The sequence below is a fragment of the Suricata suricatta genome, chromosome 7 (genome assembly GCF_006229205.1).
Source record: "Suricata suricatta isolate VVHF042 chromosome 7, meerkat_22Aug2017_6uvM2_HiC, whole genome shotgun sequence".
Classification (NCBI taxonomy): Eukaryota; Metazoa; Chordata; class Mammalia; order Carnivora; family Herpestidae; genus Suricata; species Suricata suricatta.
In genome coordinates, this window is record NC_043706.1 from 11,358,455 (window position 1) to 11,378,929 (window position 20,475).

The window sequence follows — 20,475 nt, forward strand, 5'->3', positions numbered from 1 at the left end:
CTCTCACTGTTTGCTAACCAGCTGTGCCCACTTCTCTGGCTCCTGTGGTTAGAAGCATGGTCTCAACATGTCCCAGATTTTTATAGCATCGGTCATTTGAGAGAGACCGGTATGGTTTTCTTAGTCCCAAATCCAAAAATCTTACAGACATCCACTATTTAGTGCCAGTTAAGTATGGCTTAGAGATTATGGACAGAGTGGCCCCACGCACATGGGGGCCTCTCCCTGCCTCCTTCCTCGAGCAGTCATATGTGGAATATAGGATTCTGTTTTATTTTATTTGACAGAGAGTGTGCATGTGAACGAGGGAGAGAACTTCAGGCAGGCTCCGTGCTCCGTGTGGAGCCCTGTGCAGGGCTCAATCCCATGACCATGAGGTCAGGACCTGAGCCAAAGTCAAGAGTCGGACGCTCGACTGACTGGGCCACCCAGGTGGCCCTAGAATAAATGATTTTGTATGCCACATAAAAACATGGCAGTGCCTCCCTGGCATCCAAGTGGCTGGAGTGGCAACTACAGCTAGTACAATTGTCCAAAGGAAAGATACTATTTCTAGAATAAATAAGGTATGGGTTTCTGAGCCAAAAAAAAAAAAAAAAAAAGTGACTTTCACTATGGCTTCCTTCCATCCTTGCTGATTCTGAGAATTAAAAATGTTTACCTTCATCATAATGATTTGCTAATTGACCTCTTCTACACCCATTGGGTCCGTCTTCCACATCGCTGCCACAGTGATCATTCCAGGGTGAGAGCAAAGCCCTGGCATTTGCCAGCAGGCCTCTCAGTCAGGAGCACGGAGTCTCCCTTGGCCTGCTCCCCCCGAGCTCTTCCCTCCTCCTCCCCCTGCCCACTGCTCTTGCAAACAATGCCAGTCGCCCTCGCCTCCTTTTCTCTGTCGCTTGCCAGCTTCGTGCTTGACCTGAAGTACCTTTCCTATTGTCTTCTTCATGATTATCTGTCAAAATTCAGCCCAAGCTTTACCTTCTCTAGAAACCTATCTGGAGGCGTGCTCCTCCACCCCTGCCCCACAGTGTCACTGTCCCATCTTCCTGTGTCTGCACTGCCTTCTATAGTGCACGCTCTTTCCTTCTCTTGGTTACTTCCCTCGATTTGAGTGTGACGGCTTTGCAAGTGGGGGGAAGCTCTCATTTCTGTCCTGACCAGCCCAGCAGATGCTCATGACAAAGACAGACCAGTTCTTTGAAGAGCCGCTTCTCCACGCGCTGCCAGGGATTCAAACTGCAGCGCAGAGTGGCTCTTCCCCAAGGTCGAGCTGTTTCCTACCACAGAGTGCATTCCCGGAGACCGCGGACACTGCCTCGTTAGCCCGGTCGGTGCACAGCAGATGCTGCTGGCTCTCGCTGAGTCTTCAGGATGCTCTGACATCTTCCCAGTCAGGCAGTATTGACTGTGTGACTCAAGACGTCGTCTGGTGTGTACCTCTAGGCGTAGATAAAATGATTAATCTCTGCAAAAAGGCGACCATTACTTGACAGCTTTTTAAGTGGGAAAGTGTTGCCTGCCCGTAGAAGTCACCAGGAATAGGGTGACCCTTATAGCACTTCTTTGAGGCACGGGAGCAGATATGCTTCCATACAGGGCTTGGAGCTGGTGCTGGCAAAGCTGCCTTTGCAAATCGCGGTGTTTTTAGATGGTTCCGGGCGTCCGACAGGCTTCGGACCAGCTTTCCTTTCCACTTGTGGCCACCTTCTTCAACATGAACGACATGTAACTCTACTTCTTTTTTTTTTTTTATGACCCTTCACATCTCTGACTTAGGAGAAAGGAATGAAAGGGAAGAGTGTTGAAGCTTGGCATTAAAAGGAAAATTTAGACATGACCTGAACTATATGGTGCTTTAATTTTGGGAGGGGGTCTGACTCGATTCTCATAACAGTGTGTTGAAGTGCGAACCCATTTGGCACTTGTCTTTCAGATTGACCGTGGTCTTTCAGCTTGATGAAATCGGACATTGGCGAGCCAGTATTTATAAAGCCAGAGACATGGGGGTTTGCGAAGAGAGCCCAGGCACCGTTTCAGAGTTAGGTAGTTGCCAGAGCAGGCTGTTGATTGCAGCTGGGGCTGCACATGTGAACAGTGGGTTGATTGTGCAAAGAGAGGAGGGTGGCCCTATAGAACGAGAGGAGAGAAACACACTCCTTTGTGCAACACAAAGCACGTCCACGTAGAGTGGAGTTCTTTTCCCCCAAGGGAAGCCCTTTAGGTTCTGGATTTGGGAGGTAGGAAGTAGTGTGCTTTGCACGGTGCTTTTGTTAACAGGACTCAAGAAACTTTAGCAGCTCTTCCACGGATGGCCACGGAGACCTTTGTTGCCTTTCACTTTGCTTTCTTTACTTGATTAAGCAAATCAAGCCATCACACCGTCTACTCCATCTGTAGCTATAGGAAATACGGAAATGAATCCACACAGTCCTTGCCTCTGGGGAGGTCCCGGCTCGATGAGACTGTAGAACACTTGGAACTGTATGTGGTCCGTACAACACAATCCACACATGGTAGTTCAGTGTGGGGAGAGATGCCGGCTTGTAGACACCATGAATGCTGCTAACAGGAGCTGCCGATGCTGAGTTACTATTTTACACCAAGCATTGTATTGGTAGGCATTTGCTTAAATCCTCACAATCCAAATGAATGTAGAATATGCAGTTATATAGGTAGAGGGTGTATTAAAGAGGTACAGCTTTTCTCTAAGACAGCACAGAAGAGGAAGGTTGAGCAGACACTGGCGGAGGTGACCTTCGGACAGGACTTGAAGTATGTGTCGTAGCTCACCGGGCAGGGAGGTAAGGAGAAGAGAATAGTTGCAGGAAGGAGGGATTCCCTCACAGGTCTGCATTCTCTTTTCCTCCTTTTGCCCTCGGACTTCCTGCTGTGCTTAAATACGCCCAGAGGATTTGTTGGTTATTGGTGGAAATGCTTAGAGCTGAAGATCTGGCAAACTCCAGACATAATAGATGAATAGGGTGCTTGCTCAACTAAGGTCCTTAGGGTGACCCCAGTCCTGTTATTTCCACAGTTGAATGAAAACGGAGGCTTTGACAAGGTACCACTGTGGCGTCCGTATAGGGCAGTGCAGCTGAAGGGTCACAGTAGCCAGCGCGTGCTGTTTTAAGCAGCCGTCATACGTGAAAACACAAATTTACAAGACCATTTAATTAAAAGGTACTCTACCAAGAAGTTGCTTTACAAAGCAAAGTCTCAGATTTTTTGATTGCTTGGTGGAATTATGGACAAGAAAAACATTAGGAAAACCAAAGTCTTATTAGCCTCCAAGAATTAATAATTTAGCAGACCAAAAGGAGTCTCTATCACACACATATACCCCACCCCCACCACACACCCACAGACAAGAAATTCAGAGCAGTAAGTATCCTTAAGAGAGTTTTATAAAGAAGTAAGTTTAGAGATGTCACTGAAAGATTTTAATTTGGAGAAATTGAAAGGGAGTGGGCTTTTCCTCACTGTGCTGGGAATCTGAGCTATATGTTTAGAAATATTTCTTTGCATACAATTAATTTGCCTTGAGATAAGCTGAGGCTCAGCACTTTCTGCCTGGAGAAGGGGCTGTAAGGTATTAAAATGATTTTGGAGGCACCTGGGTGGCTCAGTTGGTTAAGGGTCCAACTGTTGATTTTTGCTCAGGTCATGATCTCACGGTTTATGGGATGGAGGCTCTGCATTGACAGTGCAGAGCATGTTTAAGATTCTCTCTCTCCCTCTCTTTCTGCCCCTCCCCAGTTTATGCTCTCTCTCTGTCTCTCTCTCAAAAATAAATAAGCATAAAAAATATATGTAAAATGATTTTGGAAAAAAAATCTGCTTTTCCCCTCAAGGATAATTGTTTTATGTTTTGTTGGCGTTTGCTACACTATACACAACTGGAGGACAAGCAGCATGCCTAATGCATACCTGAGTTCCCTGTCGTACCTGAAATGATAGGTATTTGTGATTGCTTTGGGGGTGAGGCATCGTGCAGCTGCAGAGCTTCTCGGTGAATGCACACAGCTAAACAGGAGGAATGGAAGGCAGTTACATTCCAAGGACCTGCACGTTTGGTTTTCATGGCTCAGGAAAATGATGACAGATCACGTTTCTTAGAACGCTGATGCCTTCTGGTCCTTCAAGGGCACAGAAGATTCTTTCTTGCATTTTCAAAAGTTGAATTTTGCTGAAATTCCATCAGAGCTAGGACTTTTAGGGAGGCCTGCAGTTTGACTCTGCTGCGCCCTGCGCCCGAGTCCTGGAACTCCTTTGCCTCAGAATATATATCACTCAGCACATTTTCCTTATTAAAAACAGCTTGTCGTAACTTTACTGGATGTTCAGTGGTTCACAAAGATGCAAAGCTAACATTTTTAAGAGAATGATGAAGGTGGAACAGATGCACCCAGCAAGCTGCAGAGAATTAAATGCTGGTATGAGTTTTCCAAGTTGCAAATGAAGAGGAAGGAGTGGGATTCTGAGAAGGTAGAGTAACATTTTCTTAGAAACAACAAAGATAGTGGCTTTCAGATTTTGAAAACAACTGGTGAACATCTGTCCTCTTGGCTCTTTAGTGAACTGAAGGCTCTTGGAAGGTATGAGTGCCTTTAGAAAAGAACGCTCACAGTGTGGGTTGGCGTTGACAAAACAGGACATTTATACTTGGTTTCCGTGTTTGATTCATTGTTTCAATCAGCTGTATGCACTGAGAAGTCCCGCACCCCCACCCTGCAGTATAGGTGCTAGGGACTTCATGATGAATAGGTGACATAAGCATTTAAGAACTTTAATGAAAGGAATTCCCAGTCTTAAGTAACTTACTTCCCCAATACTGTATGCTGGCTTTGGAAAACATGATTTTCTCTTTAATTTGAAGTGGTCAGTTTTCAAGAACTAGCCTTCAAGGAGATGGTTTTATTATATGTTTTGAAATGTCAGTAGGTTTTGTTTTCTTTTTTCTAATGTTATTTATTTTTGAGAGAGAGAAAGACAGAGTGTGAGCAGGGGAGGGGCAGAGAGAGAGGGAAACAAAGGATCCTAAGCAGGCTCCAGACTCTGAGCTGTCAGCACAGAGCCTGATGGAGGGCTCAAACTCACGAACCGCAAGATCATGACCTGAGCTGAAGTCAGACGCTTAACCGACTGAGCCACCCAGGCGTCCTAAGTTCTCTTATTTAAACCACACAGTCTAGGTGTTATATTATTGGCAGACCTAGCAAACTAGCACATCTGCTTTGATTCTAAATACAAACTCATGAACCCAGAGATCGTGACCTGAGCCAAATGCTTAACTAACTGGGCCACCAAGATGCCCTGCAATGTCAGTAGATTTTGTATTGGAAAATCAGAAGGAGCAAAGGAAATCATGTCCCCTTTTGTTACAAACCTTTTATGATGAAATTGTAATTAAATCTGGCCATGAAAAGGAGGATAATAATTTGTGAAGAGTTTATTTATAGGACTAAGACGATTGCAAGGGAAATGCTTGGACTACATAAAACAAATTATTTTGAACATGCTTGAAACTGTTTTCATAATGATCCTAAGAAGTAATTGTGTTAGCAACAAATAATTGGTCTAATCTCTGTATAAGCTACAAATTATACATGGTGTGACCATACCTGTCATCCACCTGACCCATGGCATAATGGTGTCAAAATGGGAGCCTGGTGGATCTCAGGACCCTATCTGTATTTTTAAGCATTGAAAGAACCGAGTTTTCTCAGAAACATGCATATGCAAGTAACTAAATATCTAAATAATAAAATATCTAAAAGTCTATCTTGCCATTGAACTTCTGCTTACTCTTAGTGGTTCTCAATCTATTCTGTGTTTGTGTCTGCATTTCAACTCCCGCATCTGGCATTGTGTGTATTTATTGAAAACATACTACCTAGAGTGGCTACTCTGGATGAGACCCGACCCAGGTGCTATGAGACATCGTCCCTGACCACAAGGAGCTCATGGTTTAAAGAGGCAGTAAAACCCAAACAGAAGTACTGGACCACATGTGAACTAGTGCTGTGGGGCCTACTAAGTAATGAAGACTTCATGGAAGGGAGAGCTGTGGCCTGCTTTAAAGGGAAAAACTATAACAAGAACTTTTCTGTCCACTTGCTTTGAGCTTTATGGAAATCCCTCAGATGTCTGAGCACCAACTTTATTTTTTGATGTTTATTTTTGAAGGAGAGAGAGGGACAAAGTGTGAGGAGGGGAGGGTCAGAGAGAGGGAGACACATAATCCAAAGCAGGCTCCAGGCTCTGAGCTGTCAGCACAGAGCCCGACGCGGGGCTCAAACCCATGAACTGTGAGATCATGACCTGAGTCGAAGTTGGATGCTCAGTTGACTGAGCCACCCAGGTGTCCCTGGGTCAGCTTTCTTAATGGTAAATATTTGGTAAAATAATAACCTGTACTCCATGACTGGATGAGGGATGGCCATTCTAAAATGTCTGTTATCCAAGGTTTTGAAATTTGAGACATAACTCAGATGAGGGAATAATGTTATTTTTGGCAAGCAAAAAGCAGTCCTATCCACCAGTCCTATTGTGGGCCTTTTCTCCTCTGCAGATTTTTGCTGTTTGTTTGTTTCCTTTTAAATCTCCCTTGAAGGGTTTGAGTTTTAGGAGGCAAATGGATAAAATGAAAATTTTTAAATCTTCCTTTTTACGAGCAAAAACAACTTTATTAACTGCTGGAAATGGAAATTGGCACAGAATTTGGAATGAATGTTATGAGAGGTAGACCCTCAAATTTGGGATGGATTTCATTACTGTAAATGTAACTCCCTAGGCTTCTTGCCCCCTATGCAGAGCAGCAAACGGTTACAAATAAGTTTTAGGTCGGTACGAAAAGTCAACATATGGGGAATGTATGATCATTTCTCTGTATCAGAGCAGCAGGTAAGAGGAAATCATTGAGACTCTAGAGAAAAACAATGAGGGGACATCAACGTTGGAAAATAGCCTCCGTTGGCCCTTTAAAGTACGGGGAGTTGACTCAGGTCAAAAGGAAGGGGAAAATGTCCTGAGAATGGAGGTTTAAGTGTTATAAGATACCATTAAAGGAAGGTTGTGGAATCTCCTTTTCTGGAAATGTTTAAAAACAAGGCAGATCATCATGTCTCAGGAGAAGTGTTGAAGTTCAGTTCTGCCCAGAGGCAGGAAGATTAACTGGATTTCTTCTGTGTGGTCTCTGGAGCCCTCAGAAGAGCCGTCAAGTGCAGTAAATATCCCACACTCTGTTGGCTGAAACTAGTATTCATTTTAACCTTGGTTACTGGAAGGCCCGAGTGAATACGTGTGTATGTCACAAAATTGAATTTGGATTTGAGATTGATGATGTGAGTTGTGTGCATTGTAAATACCGGAATCTGTTGTGAAAGCATGAAAGTGTATGCAGTGCCGAAACTATTCAGAGCATAACTTATCTTTTTACGGTTTAGAAAGTACCTGTTTTCTTGCAACGTCTCAGTGTCATTAATCATTCAGTAAATTACTATAAATTACTGCTGTGGCATGAATTGCGTATGGTTCCTGCCTTCAAGGAACTTAGTTAGCCAACGGAGATAAACCATATGCAGGGATCATATACATGATAAATGAAAAGCAGATCAGTGGTGTAGGAGGCACAAGAAAAAGGATTAAACAGCATTGTAAGATTTCACATAGGAGAGATAATTCTCTTGGGTTTAACCAAGACATATTTCCTGGATGAAAAATATATTGAATTGGGCCTTAAAAAATACAAAGCATTTGTGGGGCACCTGGCTCAGTTGTTTGAATGTCTGACTCTTTCGGCTCAGGTCATGATCCCTGGGTCCCAGGATTGAGCACCAAGTTGGGCTCTGTGGTGAGCGTGGAGGCTGCTTGAGATTCTCTCTCTCTCTCTCTCTCTCTCTCTCTCTCTCTCTCTCTCCCCCCCTCCCCCCCTTCCCCTCCCTCCCTTCTTGTGTACTCTCTCAAATTAAAAAGAAAGAAAGAAACATGAAGCATTTTGAAGGGTATAAATGAAGAGGGGAAGAAGGACAGGGGTGGATTTTTTCCTACTGATTCCAAGGTATGGGCAAGTTCAGCAGAAGCGTAAGGAAGGTGGTGGGCATGGACTGGAAATGCCTCTTTGAGGCCAGTCTCAATGCCAGCTCAAAACATTTGGGTTCTGCTTGCTCAGTGCTTACAACCCCTAGGAAATTATTAAGCATTAAAGGGTTCCTGTCTGTGGGAGCTCTATAATTTGCTATTTGGACTGCAAGGGGGAATAAAGGCTGTAACACGGAGCCCAGAAACGTGGCTGCTGGGTCCGCTGGGTCAGAGTTTACTAAGGGTGTATGCTGAGAAACAATAGTGTCAAGGCATGCTAATAGACATTACTTAAGGAAGGTCTCTTCATGGAAATTAATTGGAGAAATAAAAAAGTTAAGCAATTAAATGGCTTCCTTTGCTGGATAACTTGCCAGAACCTTTACTATATTGAGAATTGCATTGAGGATCTCAAACAGTTAAGTTTCCATTTCCAACACAGTTTAATTATTTTTTTCATGGAGTATCTCCTGAAACTATTGTTTTCTTGGGTCACACTTTGGGGAACATTGCTCTGTGCATCTGCTGATGACGGCTGGAACACGAGTGGTGGTCCTATGCGTAGAAGTCTTGATTGGATGAGATTCCTAACAGGAGAAGCATCAGCCTTTCCCAATACATGGTAGTCATTTTGTAACTCTACAGAAAACGCACTCAAGAGTGAGTTATTGGTTTGTTAGCCAGACTTGGCCCAAGACGACATGCTGAAACAGGGAACAGAGTCCAAGGTGGGAACGTGGGGAGTTTGGAGCTTTGCCTACAAATGGCAGCATCACAGAAAGCTAGAAGGAAGTGGTTCCAATGCAAGTTGGTCTCTTCGTGTTGCTTGAGGAGCCACGGGAACCCAGCCAGTGGCGTTAGCAGAGGCAGGAACTGTGGACTTGGGTGAGAAGTCGTTTTTTTCTTACTAAATGTTTTGTTTTTGTTTTTGTTAAGCCATCTGTTTGTTTGCATTCTGGATGAATAGTCTATTCATGTACAAGTGACTCTAATACAGTAAGATAACCATCAGTGCTGTCCAAAAGAAATGTTAGGATTAATAAAGTATCAAACCGGTCATGTTTGTTTGTTGTTTTAAATCAGACAGTAATAGGGATCCTCATCTTCATCAGTGAACTTTTTTTTTTTTTTTTTTTTTGCAGTTTGATGTGCTCCTAGAAGTTTCCTAATCTTTAATCTTGTCTTCTTTCATTCAGGTGTTTGCCTTTGATTATTGCTTTTGGTCCATGGATGAATCGAACACTACAAAATATGCTGGTAAGTTGACTCTCACTTTGCTTGATTTTTGGGCCTCAGGATTCTTCCTCTGTTTTCTTTACTCTGGAATTCTCTTTATTCCATAAATTTCACACTCATTCTTTCCGATTCCAGCATGTGGGCTTTGAAGTCAACAAGGTTTGATTTCAGGATCTGACTCTGCCACCAACTTGCTAAGAAGTCATGGGTGTGTCTTGTTTTGTTTTTAAGCCTCAGGTTTTTCACCTGTGATGCGTGTTAGTATCTTCAGAGGTATTCCATCAGTTAGAAATGATGGGGACCCACGTCAAGCCAGAGATGTTGTGTTTATCCCACGAGGAAGAGGTTTAATGTGCCTCATCCTAACGCTGTGGGCTTTCCTCTCTCCATGGACACAAGCAAAGCAGAGATGCTGCTGGTTGCCAGGACCCACTCACGTCCTCACAGCCGTTGGTGATGTGAGCTGCACACTCCTCAGGGAAACGTGGCCTCCTGGCCTCACGTGTTGCTAGTGTTCCCTCCTTGTCCATCAAACACAGATGAATACTAATTTTTAATTTTTTTAATGTTTATTTATTTTTGAGAGAGAGATTGTGAATGGGGGAAAGGCAGAGAGAGGGAGAGAGAGAATCCCAAGAAGGCTCCGCACTATCAGTGTAGAGCCCATTGCAGGACTCAAACTCACGAACCGGAGATCATGATCTGAGCTGAAATCAAGAGTCATACGCTTGACCGATTGAGCCCCCCGGGAGCCCTGATTCCTACTTTTTTGACTGTGTCACCATTTCTTTATTTAGTCTTAATGAGTGTTTTCTCCTCAACTTTACTTATAAGACCATCAGTTGAATGACTTTTTCCTTTACTTTTTATTTTAATGTTTATTTATTTTGAGAGGTGAGGGGCATAGAAAGAGAGAGACAGAGAATGCCAAGCAGACCCCATGCTGTCAGTGCAAAGCTCAACGCGGGGCTCAAACTCACAAACTGCAAGATCATGACCTGAGCCGAAACCAAGAATTTTGTCAGACACTTAACTGAGTTACCCAGGTGCCCCTTTATCATTTACTTTTTTTTTTTAATGTTTATTTATTTTTGAGAGAGAGAGAGACAAGGTATGAGTCAGGGAGGGACAGAAAGAGAGGGAGACATAGAATCCCAAGCAGGCTTCAGGGTCTAAGCAAGCGCCCAACACGGGGCTTGAACTCATGAACCATGAGATCATGACCTGAGCCAAAGTCCAATGGTCAGCAGACTGAGCCACCCAGACACGCAGACTGTCTAGTGACAGCCTTTTCCTTGCCACATACAGCGAACTTGTTGAGAAATTATTTGCTATGTAATTTTTTCAAAAGTGAAAAGTCTGGAATTAGAAAAATTTCTTCAGTTGCTCCCAGTGGGTAAATTAGCCTTTCTTTTCAAACATCATTCCTACACCCGTAACAAATGTATTCCATTAAAGTGAACAATCACTTCCGAATGTTGGTTGTAATTAATTTGTCTTTTTATTCGCCCATTAGGACTTTAGACAATAAATTCTACAGAGTCTAAAACAGTCTGCTTTGAATGTTAGCACAGTATTTCTGCATGTGTGTGTTGGGTGTGTGCTTTTGGACTTAAATAAACTACAAAAGTAAAATAATTCCTACTATAACAGAAACATGAGTACAAATTCTGTGGCTATATAAAGTCAGTGTTATTCGAGATATAGCCAGGTAAATGAGAAAGAGTGAGATCCTGCCATTTGCAGAAACCTGGATGGAACTGGAGGGTATTATGCTAAGTGAAATAAGTCAGACAGAGAGGACAGAGATCATGTTTTCACCCATATGTGGATCTTGAGAAACTTAACAGAAGACCATGGGGGAAGGGAAGGGGAAACAAACAGTAACAAACAGGGAGGAAGGCATACCACAAGAGACTTAAATACAGAGGACAAACCAATGGTGGATGAGGGGTCATGGGGGAGAGGGGAAAATGGGTGATGGGCATTGAGGAGGGCACTTGTTGGGATGAGCACGGGGTGTTGTATATAAGTCAATTTGATAATAAATTATGTTTTTAAAAAAGATATAGCCAGGTAGATTTTCCTGCATTAGAACTCTTCACTTGTAATTCTCAGATACTTTCAAGGACTGCTCAGCACTTAGAGATCAAAGCTAAACTCCTTGGACTACATTTAGGGACCTTTATTCCATCGCCTCAGTCTACCTTCCTCACCCTCTTCTCCATGACTCCCCACCATCCATTCTGTGTCCCGGCGCAGTGCTCTGGTTTCTCTTATATAACCCAGGGGGCCAGCAGGTCCCAGTTCCTGAAGTATTCATGAAACCCCTACTGTGTGTGCAGCCTCAGAAGCCCTGGAGAATCAAAACATTAGGTGGAAAGCAAATGAATGCATAACAAACAACAGTAAACCTTTTGAGGTAATATTTAGTTAAACTGTCTGTTTCACAGATTTTAAGTGGTATAGAAAACCCAGGGAAGGGCAAAATCTGGAAGGGCTGAACGGATGCCTGGGGAGAAGGGACCAAAACTGGGCATGAAAGTGAAGTGTAACAGGTGTAGCCACGGCCAGCTAGAGGGTTTTTAGGTAAGAGAAGCCACATGGCATCAGGAGGGCACATGGACTTCAAAGTCAGACCTGGGTTTAAGTCTTAGGATCCCTGCCTTGGTTCTCTTCTTTAATCTCTCCGAGCTACAGTTTCTTTTCTATAAAATGGGAAACATGGCGATGATAATACATGTCTCATACGTTGTTGGAAGAGTTAAATCAGTAACTCAACGTGCTGACCCACGGAAGGTGCCCATGAGTGACACCTCACTTGGTTTTTCTGTAGGTGAAGATGGAAGGTTGGAGTAAGCATAGTGTAAGAACTTGTCTTAACAGGAGGTGTGCTGTTGGGGGAAAGCAGTGTGAGACCTATTTGTACTTGCTGCGTGAGGCCAGATAATAAGAAATTAAACTGAGTTTAGTTTAGACGGATTACTGGTTTAGACTGATGTGGTAAAAAACAAAAAAAAAACCAAAACGGGCTATTGCGGTGACGTGGTTCAAATAATGCTTAAGTGAGGTCTTTCTTTGTCCTGCCTTCTAGAATCACATCTGCTCCTTTTGCCCAAGAGACCATTCTAGCCTTCTACAATATATCACCCACATTCCTGAATATGGGACAAACTTTTTTTTTAATGGAAAATAACTTTATTCAGTACTGATGATAAAATTCAGTTGTGAAACTAAAGGTTTCTGGAGCTCTGCATTACCAATTAGCATGTTCAGAAATATTTAAGAAGATGAGGATGATTTTTAAAGAAACTGATTGATAGTTAAAATTTACCACTTCTGGTCTGCATGATCTCATCATACAGTGGCTTCCATTTAGCCACTCTCGTGGCGCACAGAGCAATGTCTGTTTACAAAATCCAGAGAGACATTCTCCTGTTCTTTGGATCGCCCTGTTCATGTACAAATACAGTGACCTTAGCAAAAAGTAAAATTCCTGCTAACTATTCTCTCAGATTTGTTTGCATTCATCATTTGCCCACTAAATACATTACTGGTAGATTAGTTGATTGGATTCGTACTAACTTGATTTCCTTTCTCTTCATTAAAAAAGAAATCGCAATTCCTTCTTAATTGTGAATAGAAACATTGAGATAGAAGGCATTCATGCTCTGATGGGAAATAGAGGAAATGCAGAAGGAGAAGCACAAATTTCCTGAAACCGACCTATTTGTCAGGCTCAATGAATAATGGCGTCTTTGATAGGGACTAGGATCTCTCAAGGCGGCTCTCAAAACTTGTGGTGCAGGGAGAGGAGGAGGGGAAGGGCGGAAGGAAAGACCAGAAGCACAGGGTTGGAGAGCGCAGCCAGAGGCCGGGGCGTCAGGTCCCATGTGGTGTGTCCAGTTGTTCTGTTTCACCATTTGTTAAAAGTGACAGCAACACCCTTCACTCTCAGTCTTTCCGGCGCAGAAATACTCAGATCCACAGTGTGTCCAATGGCATGGCAGCAGGCTCTTGCAGTGCTAGAAGGAAGAATGTGGGCTCCTACCCCCCCAGACTGCCCAGACTCCAGTCCTGCCCTCACTGCCTTCGACCTACGAGGCCCAGTGAGCCACTGAATCTCTCCGCACTCATGTTACATGAGGACAATAATCATTCCCATCTCATAGGCTTGATCTGAGGACCAGATGACCTGTTGGTAGCAAGTACTGAAGCCAGTGCAGAGGAGCAGCTCACTTAATATTTATGGCCTTTATCGTGGTCACGTGGTAGAAGTCGTGGGGATCATAGCATCAGTGCGTGGAGAGAAAATGCGTGGTCCTGGAGTTGACCAGACCTGGTTTTGCCGCCAGCGGCTCACCTTTGGGGATCTGCTTCCTCGTCTGTGGAAGGAGGAGAGAGGGCCGAGGGTGATCTCAGATCCCCTCCAGCTCTCTGATAAAACATGAATCAGACATTTTGTGCTGGCCGCACAGCTGTCCCTGTGGACTTTTCAGAGGCGAGTCAAAGACTCGTTTGTTAAGCCGTTTGCATTGCACTGAGTCTGGCTTTGAGACGCTTTACATTTTAACTGTATTATTTCTTATTGTAACTTTTGGGGTTAGGTAAGCATAATAATGCTTGTCTGGCAAATAATTCTGAGTCCTTAAAGCAAATGCCTTTGTGCCAGAACTAAGAAAAAAACTAAACAGAAAATCTGCAGAATTAGACACCCAAGGCTTGGTATATTTCTACATAAACTCTTTTTTTTTAATGTTTATTGATTTTTGAGAGAGAATAAGAGACAGAGTGCAAACAGGGAAGGAACAGAGAGAGAGAGGGAGACACAGAATTTGAAGCAGGCTCCAGGCTTCGAGCTGTCAGCACAGAGCCCAGTGTGGGGCTCGAACTCACAAACTGCAAGTTCATGACCTGAGCCAAAGTCGGAGGCTTAACCAACTGAGCCACCCGGGTGCCCCTCTACATAAACTTTTATCTTCCCCTACTCTTCACCCCATATATATATGCACATAGACATAAATCCACATTTAGCACTCTGAAGTTATTGTAGTGAACACTGACAGGTAATCAACCTTTGTAAGTATTTAAATCACTACTGATTGTAATTAAGGCCTTCCTGACAATGAATCCATCCATGTTTCATCACTGCCTAAAATGTACCGTGTTGGTAAATAACAGTGACTGCCAATCCCCTTGATTTCAGTTTTCTTCTTAGTGGGGAATATTTTTCACAAACGTATTTTTCTGTAAATCATCCTGCCAAAAATAAAAACCAGTCTGATGAGGGGCATCTGGCTGGCACAGTTGGTACAGCGTGCAGACTGTTGATCTCAGGGTTGTAAATTCGAGCCCCACATTGGGTGTAGAGATTACTTAAAAAAAACAAAATAAAATCTTTGCGATGCCTCGGTTAAGCATCATTCTTGGTTTCAGCTCAGGTCACGATCTGGCGGTTCGTGAGTTCAAGCCCCACATCAGGCTCTGTGCTGACAACTTGGAGCCTGCTTAGGATTCTCTCTCTTCCTTTCTCTCTGCCCCTCCTGCACTCGCTCGCTCACTTGCGCTCTCTCTCAAAATAAGTAAATAAACTTAAAAAAATAAAAATTTTTTAAAATAAAAATAAAATCCAGTCTGGTCATGGCATATCCGGGGATCAATGGGGACACGAACATTTCCTGGCCCAGAGCTTCTCAACTACTGATTTAGAAACTCTTGTAAGCACTCATCGTACGGCACGATGCTCAGACGTGCTTGTTAACAGCCTGCAGTTCAGGAGAAAGGTTATGTGTCTGATCCTTGCTCTGCTCGTGGAGCTTTGTGCCGTGAGCCTCCGAGCCCTGAGCTGTCACCGTGCGGCGAGCAGCCGTGTGGGATTCTGTTCCCCGATTGGGACATCGTATGTGCTTAGAGGTAGAAATGATTTCTCTTTCACCCTGTTCAACTGAAGCAAGAACGGGAACGAGACAAAGCACTTCACATCCTAAAAGCCAGCAGTAGCCGAAATAGAATCAGTATTTTAGCGAAGTGGGCTGTGTTGGTTCATTCTTTGACTATTCAAGTGTACACAGAGCACTCAGCACGTTCCTTGCACAGTCTGCGTGCTCAGTAACTGTATCAAAACCATGGACATTTTCCCTCTACTTGTGAGAAGCAATAGTGGCCGATGCTTTGAACAATTTGGTGATGTGGAGATTCATTATAAATGATGCATGCCGTCTTCAAAGACAGGTAGGAAGCAGTCTGACCAGAGTTCTAGGTTTTTTCCTTTTTGTTTTATAGCCCTTTGCTAGTTGTCTTCCCTGTACCTAATGTGGCAATTCTTCTGGTGACACGCCTTCATCAAGTTGCTTCCTTAAGCATTCAACTAGTTTTCTTAGAATCAGCAACTCTCTTTTTACATTTGTTAATAAAATTACGTAATTACGGAGAAGTACATTCGGCATAAGCCAGGTTAGGAGCAAATGCGGCTGACCCTTCGTGAGAACATGGCTCAGCAGGTGGGGTCCTGAGCCGCTGGCGTGGTTTAGGGCAGAGCGGACGTGCCTCAGTGTACTGTTTTACAGACGGAAGAGAATGTCGGTTAATTCAGAAAGCTGGGCAAGTGTGGGTCCGTTAAGAGAACCTTTTTTTTTGGTATCCCAGGAATCTTTAATGTTGACTTTGAAGTTTACTCCTGGTGGGGTTGTATTTGTGTTTGGTGAGGTGTGCCAGTGCCCACACTGGGACCGTTTCAGTTCACGTCCCTGCGCTCCACAGGCATGTTTCCTGCGCCCCGTGAGGTCATTAAGAGAGGGGCCTTGACTTTTCTCTTGGGTAGGCCAGCTTTACTGGTGAGAACAACCTTTCTGGAATAAAGGAACTAAGCTGACATTGGTGGAATTTTTAAAAAGAGAGAGTGTGTGAGTGTGCATTCTTGTGTGTGTGTGAGTGTGTATGTTGTGAGTATATATTCGAGTATGGGTATGTGTATACACGTGTGTGTGTTTGAGTGAGTGTATATGTTGTGAGTGTGCATATTCGAGTATGGGTGTGTGTACACGTGTGTGAGTGCTTGGTGTGAGTGTTGGTGTGTTTGTGTGTATGTAAGTATGTATGTGTATGCATGTGAGTACTTCTCTTTTCTCTTACCTCTACTCCTATTTTTTTATGTTTATTTTTGAGAGACACAGACAGGGCATGAACGGGAGAGGGGCAGAGAGAGAGGGAGACACAGAATCTGAAGCAGGTTCCAGGCTCCGAGCTGTCAGTACAGAGCCCTACATGGGGCTCAAACTCACAAACTGTGAGATCATGACCTGAGCTGAGGTTGGATGCTTAAGTGACTGAGTCACCCAGGTGCCCCCTATTTTTTTTTTAAAGTAGGCTCACGTCCACTGTGGGGCTTGAACTCACATCCCTGAGGTCAAGAGTCACGTGCTTCACTAGCTGAGCCAGCCAGGCGCCCCTCTAGTCCTCTTTTTTAATCCCACCCAGGGCCATCTTCTTCATCTCGGTCTATTCCTTATTTATCGGTACCCAGAGACATCATATAACGTAATGCAGGACTTAGGGAGGTCGATAATAATCACAGTAGACAGGACACTTCTGAGCACTGTGTTCCCAGCACTGTGCTCACCCCTCTACCTGTGGTGGGTCCTTTAATGGTGGTTCTGTAGCCAGTCGTGTTAAAACTATTACTGTCCCCATTTTACAGATGAGAAAACAGGTTCGTAGAGGTCCTGCGACCTGTGAGAGAGCTGAAGAGCAACAGTAAAGGTGGATTTGAGTCAGTGACCGTCACATGTGGAGCTTTTCCAGAGTCTCCTGTAATCCCAGGCAGTCCTCCCGTCTCTGACATCCCGCTTGCAGCCCGGCCAGGAGTAATTCCAGTAGCTTTCTCCCTTCTGTCAGATGTTCTCTGGAGTCCCGAAAGCTTATGTTAATCTCCCCTCACGTGCTGTCAATATTGTGCTCCCCACGGTCCAGGAGGGATGTTGGGTCCAGCCTGCTCCTGGACCAGAGAGAATAGACAGAAATGAACGCTTACTTTCTTGGCAGATGGTTTATGTGAAAACACCCGACAAAATAACTCCAAATACATCAGACAGTCCTCACACGTAAGGTGGCTTATTTTCTCCTTCCATCTTGGGCACCGATGCCTGGCCCTCCACGCGGGTGAGTCAGCCACCTTATCTGCCAACAGAAGAGAATCCAGGGTTCACTGCTCACTCATGACTCATCCCAGGGCCGTTGCTGGGGTGGAAACGGCCTTCTGGGTGAGTCACCCGTGCCATGCTGCAAGCAGGCCACTGCAGGGCAGATGGCCCTTGGACGGCATGATGGAAAATGGCCCCGTGCTCTCCCTGCGCCCTCATGGCCCGTTCCTCAGGATCCCCTTACCCAAGCCCCGTCCTGGCAAACTTCTGAGGCTAAAACTTAAATCTAGTGTCATTAGGTCAATCCTTAAAGTCGTCTTTTTTTTTTTCATCCGAACTCTGTAGTTTTTGGTCATTTAACTTAAACCAGGCTTAACTTCATTACGTGGGACAGTTTCTGAGCTGTGCTCAGAATCGGGAGAGGGATTTCCCAAAGCGTGGTCCGGACGGGGCGTTCCTCACCCCTGCAGGTGTGTGTGCGGACCTGTCCGCTCTTGCGGCATCCAGGCGCTCTCGTTAGGAGCTGGGCCGCCTGCCGGGTCCAGACTCCTCGGAATCTCAGTGACCACTGGCCCTGCTCGGAGCTGGGGAAACACCCTCACGAACTAGCAGGCCCAGGAGCTCTGCATCACAGACACTGAGCTCAGACCTCTTTTTTTGCTCTAACTCCAGAGAGAAAAGAGAGACAAGAAGGAAAACAGGAAACTCTGTATAAACTGACACAAGTGTTGTGTTGGAATCTTGACTGCTCGTCCATATTCCTGCTTTATAAAAATGAGAAATATGGGACCCCTGAGTGGCTCAGTCACTTGGGCATCTGGCCTCAGGTCAGACCATGATTTCTTGGTTCAAGGGTTTGAGCCCCGCGTTAGAGCCTGGAGCCTGCTTTGACTTCTGTGTCTCCCTCTCTCTCTCTGCTCCTCCCGTGCTGATGCTCACTCGCTCGCTCTCTCTCTCTGCTCCTCCCGTGCTGATGCTCACTCGCTCGCTCTCTCTCTCTGCTCCTCCCGTGCTGATGCTCGCTTGCTCTCTCTCTCTCTCTCTCTCTCTCTCTCTCTCTCAAAAATAAATAAAGATTTAAAAAATTTAAAGAAAAGTGAGAAAGAGTCCATGCATATGTCATGTCTAGCTTCGTATTGCCACACTCACTGTTTTATTGAGCCATGAGCTACGTGAGACTTCCTTGCTTAATGCAGGTTGTAAATAAGACAAGGGTTATGCCCTCCCATTTCGTTCTTCCATTTCCTAGAACATAGCCCGCTGTAACTTCCTCTTTGGTAATCAGGTGTTGGGCGTATGAGTAGAACGTGCATTTTCTCTCTCATCCCTAGTTGGTCTTCTTCTGTGCTTTGCTATCAGGTCCTGCTGCAGAGAGAGAATGACCTTGGTTACTCAGTCCTCAGTGCACACACGTAACAGCTTTGAGTCCATTGCTGCAATCCTCAGTAGAGACAGACTATGCACAAGTGCGGAGACTCAGGGTATATGCTTTTCGAAGATCTGTATTATATATGTGACATAGAGTTGGGTGAGTCAGGTGTCTAACCTTGGTTGCAGAAATTCCACCCAGGAGCCCTCTCTGCAGCTGTGAAATTGTGTTGCAGATTGCTTTGGGCATGCCTGTGCTTTAGCCTTGTCCATACAGTTGTAGGAGGTTTTAAGCATAAACCCCACAGAGGAAATTGGTGTCTTTTGGGTCATGGTTGTTAACAAGTGAGGTCAGGTTTGCCCTGTGGATCCCCTGCACAGACACCTGGTGCTGACACCGAGAGAGAGGCCCTTCCTCTCTGGCATCAGGCCTGCTGAGAAGCCACGAGTCTCTCGGGTTTGACAGTGTTGTGGCTTTGCTTGGTTTGTCTGGGTTAGAAACAAATACTTAGAGCCTCCTGCTTCGCAAGGACTTCTGGACTTTCCCTCCCGGGCTGGTGTGCATCCCCCTGGACAGACAGTGCTTTAGGGTGAGCGATGGCCAGCAAACATTTAGGTGAAGATATTATATCTCTTATGGACCCCCTGATTCTCACCATCCGATGTAAACTGCCCCATTTGTTGCAAAATCGTCAGCAAGTCTTTTTATTTCCTCCTATGCTGCAAAAAGGGACTGCTATGTTTAAAAAATAGAAATGAACAAAGCAGGAAACGTTCAGGGTTTGGATCAACCAGACTCTCCTTAACAGACCATATAAGGCTCTTTGGTAGTTCATGTGTTCTCTCCATCACAGAGGGAAGGGCAGTCCTCACGTGTGTTCCATGGGAAGCCAGTTATGCTGGGAAGGACAGGAGGCTGTGTAAAGAGGCCACGGGGCATTTTTAGGCTTTTGTTGACACTCTGGCCGTTTTATAGTTGTGTCTTATCATACCAGTAAAGCACCGAAAGTCACCACACCAGAGAATTGATTAAATATAACCCCAGCCAGGAGTCATACAGCTAGCAAGGCACCAGATTAGAAAAATGAGGGGAAGTCTATAGAGTATGTTTCTATTTGCAGTTTTATTGATAGGATTTGTTATGTGGGTTTTGACCCCCTGTACCCTTCTGAGATAATGTTATGAAAGAATAGTAAATATTTTTCCTCTGCGGGACAGTATAGGTTGGCATATCCTGTCTCAAATAATCTTTATTCCTTTTCTTATCATGCCCCAACATAACACACATACACACCCTCAGCATAGACATACATGTACCCCCAACACACACACACACACACACACACACACACACACGTCTATATACCGCCATATATACTCCAACACGACCCAACACACATGCCCCACACATACACACACCCCCGTACACACATGTACACATACACCCAACACACATGTACTCCCTTGTACACCCAACACCTGCACACATACGTACACCCCAACACAAACAAAACGTAATGTCCCACTACCATATACTTGGCGGTCTCTCACCCTCTTTCATGTGTGAGAGTACCCCACCACTATATTTGGTCAGTGGAATATGTAAAAATATTCTCTGTTGCTAGAGGGGCACCTAGGTGGCTCAGTAGGT

General features: G+C 44.6%; 1 protein-coding gene across 1 annotated transcript in view; it reads left to right on the plus strand.

The window, feature by feature from the left end:
- Positions 1 to 20,475, plus strand: part of KIF13A (kinesin family member 13A) — a 201,719-nt gene that overhangs the window by 88,422 nt on the left and 92,822 nt on the right. The window contains exon 4 of the mRNA XM_029943130.1: positions 9,279 to 9,339. Coding sequence (XP_029798990.1) covers positions 9,279 to 9,339 — 61 coding nt within the window. The remainder of the gene's footprint in view (positions 1 to 9,278; positions 9,340 to 20,475) is intronic.